Source organism: Sciurus carolinensis, chromosome X (genome assembly GCF_902686445.1).
Source record: "Sciurus carolinensis chromosome X, mSciCar1.2, whole genome shotgun sequence".
NCBI lineage: Eukaryota > Metazoa > Chordata > Mammalia > Rodentia > Sciuridae > Sciurus > Sciurus carolinensis.
The window spans coordinates 129326150-129337486 of record NC_062232.1 but is presented as its reverse complement, the minus strand read 5'-3'; the positions used below and the strand labels follow the sequence as shown (position 1 = coordinate 129337486).

Genomic DNA, 11337 nt, shown 5'->3' with positions numbered 1-11337 from the left:
ATTCCCTTCCCCTTCCATGTGCTGGCATCTCCCTCACAACCTGTGTGAGCTCTTGAGCACCGTTCACTGAACAGGACAAACAGCGGGACAGTGATCGAATCACAGAACTGGAGGGCAAAGCAACCTGAGCCCCGAGACAGCTGTCTCTGATGCCTAAGAGCATCAGCGACCCTCCCCATCCACAAATGTTGTTCACACACCCCTTATCTACCGTTTCGCCTTTCCTCTAATACCGGAAGCCACTGAAACCCAGGGAGCTCGCTGGGTACCTCTGGGACACCTTCACTTTCAGGAGCACACGGATGTAAACTACAACGTCACCTTTATTCAATCAACCATTTCCCCTCGAGCGTTTCATTTGCAATGAGCTTTTAAAAAAACTCACATTATAAAAGACCAGGTATAGGAATTAACTTTTCTCATCTGCAGATAAATATATAATCGAGGATCCATAGACTGACTAACTATCAAGCAAGGGGGGAAAATCCTTATGGTTAACGTATCTCCTTGGAAAAGGGTGAGATATTGACACCATAAGTAAAACAGTGTTGTCTATGTTCTCTTATGTACTTCTAATCAATGCTAAGGGCACGAGTCATTTATTAGGTCCCCAAATCGATTGAATGGCATTCCAGGTGTGTGTGTTCTGCATCTCATGGCTGATAGTTTATACAACTGACTCTGGTGTCTTGGTAAATTCTAAGCAGCTAGGTCCTGGGGCACCAACGCATACTGCCTTTTAATAAGCCCTGGAAGCCTATAGAATATTTTTCCTTTGAAATCTTGTTTTCACTTGAATAGAGTCTGTATCTCTTCATAAGACCTCACAGGAGCATATACATGAAGCGATTGTGTCTCTTTCATTGTTCCCCTTAAGCAGGGACACGGTGACCTTCCATGCTTGGGCATTCTACGTTTGGGGACGGATGCAAACACACTGACACCAGCGCTAACGTGAAATCATCTTTATTGCTAACAGTTCGTTGGCAGTGTCAGGCATCAAAAGCCAGCAGTATTACCAAAGGCCCGGAAACTTCATACGCCTGGCTTTTCAACAGCTCTCACTCAGCTCTTCAGGTTTCGTTTGTGTCTAGATAGAAAGGGAGCCCGCACTTAACAGACCAGTGAACCTAGAGGGTATGATCATTCCAACCAGACTTCCAAGCCACGCCGGGCTCATGCAGATAATTTTAAGACTGTATCGTATCACTTGGGTTGAGCTGCTTTCTTCAAGGCATCACGAGAATAACAGGGATAGAAGAGATTTTCGAGCACTGGTCTTCACCTCCTGCTGCTGTTAGGGGAAAGGAGATAAGGAAACATTTGTACAATAGTCGTGTAAACATTATCCATACTCTAGCAAACAAACCCTTTTGGTGCTGAAACCAGTCCTCAGAGGTCAACTTTACATCTCCATACTTACCGATTCCATCATAAGTTTCGTTTGCAAGATGGCCATCTGTTTTCTAAGTTCACTTTGTTTACCAGCAAGAACGTTTCCCTGATTCTCCTCTAGGTCCTGCAGACTCTACAACAGAAAGCCCAGGGTTTTTTTTTTAACCTTTTTTTTTTTTCATTTATTCATCTCTTAAAATATTTTGCTTTAGTTGGAGGTTGACACAATGCATTTATTTTATTTTTACGTGGTGCTGAGGGTCCAACCCAGTGCCTCTCCCATGCCAGGCAAGTGCTCTACCCAACAGGCAAGAACAATAACCCAAGTCCCGCAGGTTCTTTTTAAATCACCCCCTTCATCTCCCGTCATGGATGTCAGCAGAGCAGCTGTACTTCAGAAGGAGGACAGGTTAAAATTCAAGTGATGGTCATTATTAGTGCTGCATCGAAAATAGTCTACGTACTACAGGAAGACCAAAATATCCACCTGAGAAACAGCAAAATGTGTGATTTGAATGGAAGACTGCCATGATAGAGGCCTGGCACTGTGTTGCAAAAAGACGAGGAACTTTCAGGGTCAACAAGGAACACAGAGAGAGTGCCACCTGACGTGAATCCATGCCATAATGTGGACGTTCCCTATCGTATTTGAAATCACAGGGTGTGAACCCATCCTATTGCCACCAGTAGGCAATGCAGCATGACTCCCCCAGGGGGAATACCTAGAGAATGTCTAGAGAATCACCTCCTCGACTCATGGACAACAAAACTCGCAGATTTCAATCTTTGCAGTCATTTAAAAAAATCGTCAGACTCAACTTCACTAGGAAAACCACGTGTTCAGTGCCGTGGAGGAATGACAAACTGAATACACGCTCATGTGCCATATTCTGGCGACATAAGCGAGCTTATGTAAAGAAAAAACCGAGGGCGACACGCTGGCTATGTGGCTAAACTGGAGACCCGTGCCCACTAAGTCAGCAAATGAATAAGACCTCAAGAAGTAAGGAAGACAGGTGGAAAGTTTCCCAGGGGAAGAGCAAGAGCGAAGCACAGAAGGAAGGAACGTGAGTTACTTCGGAGGAAGTCATCGACCTGGAGAGGTGGGAGGAAGGAAATAGTGGTGTGAATGAGGCTTCAAAGGGCCCCATGTTACCAGTGGGGATCCACATATCCACAGTGTAGATGGGGATGTCAGTGACAGTTTTAGAAGACAGGTGGGCTGTTTCAGGCAGGTAATATTACAGACCTCGAAGGATGACTGAGAGGAGTGAACCCAGATCAAAGTTTACTAATACAAGTGAAGGGTGATGATCCAGAAGTAGGGCAGCAGCAGGAGCAGCAAGGACTCACAGGCGATGCCAGTTATCACTGGAGAGGTGAAAACGTCAGGCCTACCGGTAACTGGATGGGAAGGATAACGGCATGCAGGAGGCCAAATAGGTCACGTTTCTGCCCAAGCAGCATCATTTAGCACTAGCACTGAGAAGAATGCCTGCCCTGAACCTGGGTGCCCATTAATACGCAGTTCTCACGGAACATTAGCAGCACTTAAAAATGACTCCTTTGCATCCCCTTGTGTGGGTCGGCGTGCGCAAGCGCATGTGTGTAGGTGCCTACCTGTGCATGCATGCGCTCGTGCAAGCTCCTCATGCAAGTGTAAAGAATGACCTTGTTTAAACTAGGGTTTTGGGACCATCCCCGTTTGGAGGAGGGGGATTCCGACATGAATGTGAACAGGAGATTAAAATACATCCTGTCTTAAAAAGGAAAAAGGGGCAGAACAGTGCACAGCCCTTCACTGAGTGCGGCCTAAGTATGTCCCTGCACAAAGCAGAGGCCAATGCCTCGGAGAACAATTTGCTAAGATGCACCGGTGACAGCAGATAATTCTCAATCCACAAGCTGTTAGCCTTCCACTTACTTTTTCATTCTCTTGCACATCCGGGCCCTGTCTCATGAATGCAAGCTGCCATGTGGGGTAATTTGCAGTCCCTTCCATAACAAAAAAAGCAAATGTGTCATGGAATATTCGGTAAAGAAGGACGTATAGACTTCCCACTTCATTCTCTTTATTCGTGGTACTGGGGATCGAACCCAGGGACGTGAAAACATCACACTGCATCCCCAGCCCTTCCGATTTTTTTTTTTAACTTTGTGATTAGGTCTGGCTAAGTTGCTGAGGCTGGCCTCAAACTTGCCATCCTCCTGCCTCAGTCTCCCAACTCGCTGTGATTACAGGTGTGCATCAAAGTGCCCACGATGGGCTAGACTTCCTACTTTCATGTCTCACCACTCCGCTAAGCAACAGACCGTGGGTCCAAGAGCCAGGGTTGAACTCTCAGGAAAACTCCTTGGTGGTACATATGACTCTGGGTAATATCGACAATTTACCAATTCCTGTCCTAAGTGACACCTACCACCATGAGCAAATCCTAAAAGGAAAAACTCGTTCAGCATGTGGATTAAAGTGGAACGACAATGTCACACGAGAAACGCTTCAGAGACTCAGAGGTGAAAGCACAAGTGTTTAACACAGGTCTGGAAAGGAAAAGAGCATCTTCAACTCCCAGTACACACAGGATGATTGGAAAGGATGTTTAATGTTTTTCTTAGTGCACTAGAAAAAAAGAGTGAAGAAATAACCATAAGCACACTGCGATAAACTTAAAATGATCACAGGGGCTCTTTTCTAAAAATGTTTTTGGTTTTTGTTTAGATCGACACGATACCGATATTTTATCTATTTATTTCTTCTTATGTGGTGGTGCCTGACCTGTGCTAGGCAAGTGCTCTACCACTGAGCCACGACCACAGCCCCAAGGCCCTGGTTTTTTATAATTAGCATCGGTAAGAATTCAAACTACAAAGTGCCTGGTACAATAGTAATATGAGGATCATATTTTAAAAATCTATTGTGGATGTTTCAGAAAACAGAATCTTCAAACATAATAGAGAGAGAGAGAAAAGAGAGAGAGAGAGAGAGAGAGAGAGAGAGAGAGAGAGAGAGAGAGAGAAGGGGGGGGAGAGGGAAGGGGAGAGAGAGACACAGTTGGGGGGGATATCGTGTGTTACCAAACATGACAGACCTCCAAGAACTGCTCACATAACTCTCTAAAGGCTTTCATTTTCTGGCTCTGAACAAGTTGACATTGTTGGAAAGCCTTTTGTTGTTGCTGGAAGATACTCTACAAGTACAAAAAGAGAAAGGTGTAATAACAATTGGAGAAAAGCCTGAAACTTACCAAAACACAGTAATTCAGAGATACACTGTGTCTATTTCCTCATTTAACAGCATGAGCAAGCTTCCATCACGTGTTCAGCAATCCTAGAGGAAACTAGGTACGGAAAGTGCCTCCTGTACACTTAGTGGGTGATGTCCCTTTTTAACAACGTCTGATACACATGGCTCAGGTCTTGAAGATCTGAAGAACCACATGTGAGAGGCTTCCAGTAATGGTGGACTTTGTTTCCCTCCGCCCATGATGCTGACGGATCCCCGGTCACTAGCTGTGCTCTGAGGTAGGAACCTTCTACGTCTGCCAATCCCGATAACCACAGACTCTCCATAATGCTATTCATAGCCCAGGACTACACGGGTGTCACACACCGGGTACCGTTTCTGAGCCAGGTTGAATGCGCTTACCCAGAAGGAACTCATTTAGTGCTCAAAACAACCCCGTGAGGTTAAGTCCTCTTAGCATGGGACAGCCCCATGGAGATAACTGACTTGTCGATGGTTTCACAACTAGGGTTGGTCACAACAGACCTTTATCCCAAACACTGAGGCTGCAGAGTCCAGGTTCCTGGCCACTGAACCACACTGCTTCCCTGGTTTCTCACCGTCCAGCCACTGCCTCCCTACCTCTGGAGGTCCCTGTGTTTAGAACTGCAGCTCAGTAGCCTATCGGGCTGCAGCAGCTACTGAACCGAGCGCTTCTCGCTGTGCAGTCTCCCAGGCCCTTGGCCGCCCTTTGTTTTCCGTCCCAGCTTACATTACGCGGTCAGTCATCGGACCTCCACGCTTGCATATATGCCCGGCACCCACTCCCAATCCAGGAAAATCCAACTCCAGCTGCTCGGCCACGACCACGCCAACCGGCTTCACTTTAAACCCATGCTCCCTAGGTCACACGCCAGAGTTGGCACCAATCGCCACTTGGCATTTCTGCTGCCCTAGTCCTTCCGCTGGCCCACTCACAGGAAAATTTTCCCTGCCTTCTCCTCTGCCCTGAAGGCAGCGACTGCTCCCCATCCTTACTAACCGCCTCTCTAAGGAAGCACAAGCAATCCCAAGGGGACCAATCCCAGTCTCCCATCACCAACTCCTCCACCCACCTTTGCCCAGCTAGCCTCCTGCCCTCTACCTTCCCTCCTGAGTGTTTTGCATGAACTGTGGCTACTCGAGACTGTGATACAAACGGGTAATCGTAAAGCTAAGTCTGATACCAACAGCTAATTTTTCTCCTTGTTCCTTGACTTTCTTCACATCTAGATTCCACATCTGAACCAAAGTCGCAAACTGCTGAGAATATTCTTCATAAAGCTCCTCCCTGGAAAAGAGAATTATAAGCACTATGATATTCCATAACAGTATGAAAGAAGTAAAAACACAAAACAAAACAAAGCATTCAAAACAAAATTGAGTTGGCATGATTTGTACCAGTAATGGAAGAGGGGCAAAAGATCAGCTAAATCTTCTGAGGGGAGATGGGAAAAAATAAGGTCGGTGACTTAGCTTTACTCCAAGGACACTGGCTCCTATCTCACTGAGAGAGATCTCCACGTGCCTTGGCTCCAGAAAACTCAGCAAATTTACCACATTATACAAACATTCCATGAAAATACACTTCAGCGAAAAGAAGATTTTTATCTATAATCTTTTTTCTGCATCATACATTGATTGAGGACATCATACGCATTCACGTTCATCGTCAAAGATTTCCAAGCAGGCATGTTTCATTTCCCCCCACTTGGTCCCAAGAAGGACTTTGTGCAAAACACTGGTGAAACCCCATTCAATCCATTTGTTTTTGTTGTCGTTGTTGTTTGTTTCCTTTTCAGCCAGGGTCTCACCGTGTTGCCCAGGCTGGTCTCGAACTCGTGGGGTCCAGTGATCCTGCCGTCCCACCTGCTGTAGTGCTAGATTTCAGATGCACGCCACCGTGCCCGCACCATGCAGCAGATGTACACATTATTCACAAAGGAAGATCTACCTTTGTCGCTACTACGAAATACACTTAACTTGGAAGCGAGTAATGGTCTCAGATATTTAACTTAAAAAAGTTGGGGGTGGGGTACAGGGGATAAAACCCAGGGCGCTCTACCGCCGAGCTCCATCCTCAGCCCTTTGTTTTATTTTGATTTGGAGGCAAGGCCTCACTAAGTTGTCCAGCCTGACCAGAAAATTGCAATTGTCCTGCCTCAGCTTCCCGAGTGGCCGGGGTTACAGGCATGTGTCCCTGCGCCCAGTGACTTGTTTGATTTTAATAAAGCAAACTTCCACGGAATGAGTACTCACTTCCTCCCATTAAGGAAATTCAATTGCAACCTGAAGAGACAGAAAAGGTCATCTTTTATTGACTGACCTCTAAGAAATTAAGCTCAGTTCCATCCTCATGCAAGGACATAGGAAAAGAGAAAAATTATTTTCTAGAGAAAAATCAAGCCCAGTAGTTTGCTTTACCATATCGGTTCCAACAAAGAGAAGACCATCGAGATCTCTTGAGTAGTGTGTACCCATGGATACTAGCAAAGGACACAACTGTTTGGCCCCACAATACCAACAACCTTACCTTTGCTGGTGCTGTTTTTTCAGAACATGCTCAATCTTCTGCTTAATGGTTTTGACCGAAGCACTGATGCTCATTTTGAAGCTTTTCCTCTTTGCCTGAAGAAGCTTCTTGATGTCCCCTACGTGGAAAACATATCCCTGTTAACATGCAGCGTCAAGCCAATGAGGTAATCTGGGTTTGGCAGTCTGAGGGACACTCAGTGTCAACAAGCAGGCATCTCGGTCCAAGGCAAGACCATGTGCTTCCTTCCCTTCAGCGAGTGAAAATCAATGGTGGCCAGTACATCGATTTGAATTTTGACACCTGCACGTCAGTCTTCACACTCTGGATGTAAAACGTGGTAAGGAAAAACGGCTTCTATTTTCCAAAACATACAGACGGGGTCTCAAGAGACAGCGTCTAATGTCTTTACGGGAAAACACTTACAAAGCTAGTTTTTAACCGATGTAAAAAATATCCTCCAACTCAAGGTCGCCTTTAGAGGGAACGTGGCCAGACCGCTTCACGGATAACACAAAATTTGAGCCCTTTCACAACCAAGGGCTCAAAGGCACACGGATAATTATTTGCACATGAAAACAAGAAAACTCTATTTCAGTTTACCAGTCAGGCTCCTGAAGAAATAAAACTACGGGACAAAGACCACAACAGTTTAAGGGAAAGAATAAATGTACTCATGGATCATTTCTACATGCTGGCTACATCAAGGCAAAAGAACCTAAACTGATTCTGGCTCTTGGTCTAGGAGTCTGACACCAAAACAGTTAGTGTAACTAACATCAGTCACAGCAATTTCAAACGAGGATTAGACTCGGCATCTGACACTCACATTCTAACAATGTTGGCTTCGGCCCTCCACTACCAGGGTTATTGATGTCAATAAACAGTGAGGAGACGGCAGAGAGGATTCCACCTTCACTGCTCCCGGACCAAAGAGAAGAAATGGGACGGTCACGCACAATAACCGAAATAAAGTGTGGAATATTTCAGGGAGATGTAACCCTCACTGTGCAACCTAACGTGGAGTACAGGTTATTTCACCCACTTTTCTTTTCACGTTTCCCAGGGTACAGGACAAAAGCACCACACTCTTACCTGAGGACTGCAAGCACCATGCTGTCCACACCAACAATTAAAATGCGTAAGAGAATCTACAAAGTCCAACTGATCCACACTGTGTAACATCCTGCCTCTGAGACCAAGGTGTTCAAGATGGTCCTGTGGTCCTCCGATTAGACTAATATTTCCTTGGATAAATGGCTTTGATTTGAAACCCTTCACTTAAACTATAAATAGCTCCCCATGACTTACCTTGAAACTTTGCCAACATATTCTGTAGTTCATTCCTGTGAAGAAATTACATCAGCATTTTAAACGCAGGCAGGCAAAACACCACCCTGCTTAGGAAGAAGGACCGGAGGCCAAGCACATTAGGTCGACAGGGTGCTGTGCGAGCAGAAGGCCCACTCTTCTGAAATCATCCTATGTGGCGAGTGGGCAAAAATTGCTTTGAACGCATTACCTCAGGTCTTGCTCGTGTCCTTCTGTCAAAGAACTCTCCTCCCAACTGTCATCAACTCCCGAACTGCTTGCTGCATTGAAAAGAGAGAGGAAAGATACTTTTGAAGGACGCGTGCTGTTTCGAGGGCTCCTGCAGGAGAAATCCCCTTCCCTGTGCGATCTCCCCTGGCTCCTCAGGCCAAGGAAAGGTTCCTGGAGCAGATGACAGACAGACAGAGGTGGAATCCCTTGGGTGCAGGTCAGGGCCTGGGACCACTTTAAGCAGGCATCTGTGAAGGGCCAAAGTGGGGGTGGGGGGTAGAGCACGTCCGGCACCTGGGGCAAGCGGGAAGTGAGGGCTGCAGGGGCCCAGGGGAGCGGGAAAAGGGGAGCAGGGCCTTCTCGGCGCTGGAAACTGGAAACGTGGGGCGGCCACAACCCAGGACCAGGGGGTCTCCATCCGCCCAAGGGCTGCACCTGCCCGGCGGGAGGGGCACCAGCCGCCCCTGGGGCGCGCAGAGCGGAGCCTCCCCGCTGGAGGGGCCCCCTGGGCCAGGAGCCTTTGTCACCTGGGCAGTCGAAGTCATAGACGGACAGGTCCGGAGCCTCCACCGGGGCCTTGGCAGCTCTCCCCAAGCTCTTCCTTGCCGTGGGCGCCATGGCCGTGGCCACCCGCGCTGCACCGACTCTGGAACCTCGAGAGGGCAGGGACGCACTAAAGAAGGCGGGAGGAGTCAGAGGAGCCACAGGGCAACGGGTGTCTGGCCGGAGAAGGGCGCGGCCGCGTGTCCTGGGGCGCGCATGCGCGCTGGAGCCGGGCGGGACCTGGAGGATGGCGGCCGGGTCGCGTCCCTACACCTCCTGATGACCAGGGTCCCGTCCCGTCCCGTCCCGTCCCGTCCCGTCCCGCTGCGGGAGGGCTGGGTGTGGAGCCCCACCAGCCCCGCTCCCCTCCATCTCAGGCCCCTCGGTGGTTCTCGCCACTCCGGTCCCGAAGCCCCGAGGCCCCGAGGCCCCGAGGCCCCGAGGCCCCGAGGCTCCCAGGCCGGCGGCCGCTGTGGAGGACAGACCCTGAGGGCAGACGGAGGCCCGGCCCACACACTACAGGACTCCCCAGCCAGGTCCGTGGGAAGGGAGCCCTCTGCAGGCACCCGACCTGCATGCACACCCTCGGGAGGACACTGCCCCTGTCCGTGGTGCAAGTCCCAGGGGCGCCTCAGGGGCCCCGCGCGTGCCCTGCTGACGGGCGGCCGGGCCCGATCCTCCCGCCTCGGCCTCCAGCCTCGCCCACACCCTCCGGACATCCCATCGGGGCCGCGCGCCCGGGCCGCCCTCGGGGCCCTCTCCCACCCCAGCCCGGGCGATGCCGGGCGATGCCGGGCGATGCCGGGCGATGCCGGGCGACGCCACCTCACACCTCGGCCGGGGCCCTACCCGCGATCCACAGCGTCCGCCCCCGCGCAAACGCACGCCGATCCCACCGCCCCAGGCCCGGCGCCTCACCGCGGGGTCCACGACCCCCACCCCTCACCCAGCTGGGCGACCCGCGACCGCGACGCTCCTCTGAGGGCCTCGGCCTCCTGCGCGTGTCAGCAGCCCGCCGGTCCTCTGCCGGCGCCTCGCTCGCTGATTGGCTGGCGCCCTGCGCATGCGGGAGGCGGGGCCGCGCGGAGCCACGCCCCCAGCAGCTCCGCCCCGCCCCTCCAGCGGAGGCCTGGTGCAGCGCAGTTGGGCGCTGCTGCTCGCGGGGGCCCTCTGTCGCCAAGCCTTCGCATCGCCTCAGCCCGGCTCCTGACCCCTTGAGCGCAGGGCACGCACAGGAGGGTTGCGGACCTGCCCCTCAGCGGGAAGCACAGACGACCACTGGGCAGCACCTACCGTGTCCCTCTGCCGCCTTCCCTCCAGTCTTCCCTGCAGGAGAGGCGCCCTGGCGGGTGAACCTGGTGCCTCGGGCAGCCCTTCCCCTATTCAAAGATGTGGCGAAAGGCCTGCTGGAACCTGAGTACTTACGCAGCCAGGCCGTCCTTTCCGCCCCTTTGCGGCATCACCGCTGATGCTCTTGTGTTACACATGCTCTTCTGCCACTTCCACTTTCGTTCAACAGTGGCTTCCCACCAATGGTAGACTACTACACTACCATGCTAGTGAACTACTGCTCCTCCCCCCCTGCGCTTGTGTTCCCTGTGGCGACCTGTGCCACTGTGGGTACACCAGGGCTCTTCAGCCCCTTTCTGGTTAGTGTGCTGCAAGGCAGGGCTCCTGTGAAAGGGTTGTTACTGTTATTTCAATTACATATCGTTCCTTTGTTGAGAAGCACTTTTTAGTGAAGCCATCCTTTTTGTTGATTCTTAATTTTACCTCTTGGGCTTTCAGAGACTTAAGAAAGTCAGTTCCTAAGCCAACATGAGGAAGATTTGAACCTACTTTTTCTTCTATTAAGGTCTCTGGTCTAATTCCTAGGTCCTTGATCCACTTTGAGTTGAGTTTGGGCAGGGTGAGATAGAGATTTAGTTTCGTTTTGCAGCAGCCCTTCCCCTCTTCCAGTATTTTCCAACATTTCCCGGGTGTAACCCCTAGGGCCAACTGAACGTCCTGTGTTACACACACTCACCAACGTTTCTTAATGTCGCCTTTCCAATGGATGCAG

General features: G+C 50.2%; 1 protein-coding gene across 1 annotated transcript; it reads right to left on the bottom strand.

The window, feature by feature from the left end:
• Positions 1-1157: 1157 nt before the first annotated feature.
• On the bottom strand, positions 1158-10307 carry LOC124972691 (synaptonemal complex protein 3-like). Its single transcript, XM_047537193.1, has 9 exons — positions 10222-10307; positions 9260-9405; positions 8713-8782; positions 8502-8536; positions 7191-7308; positions 5849-5948; positions 4485-4583; positions 1424-1528; positions 1158-1294 (listed from the first exon to the last, which is right to left on the bottom strand). The coding sequence occupies exons 2-9, from the start codon at positions 9348-9350 to the stop codon at positions 1238-1240; spliced, it is 675 nt and encodes a 224-aa protein (XP_047393149.1). The 5' UTR covers positions 9351-9405; positions 10222-10307; the 3' UTR covers positions 1158-1237.
• Between the last annotated feature and the right edge of the window lie 1030 nt (positions 10308-11337).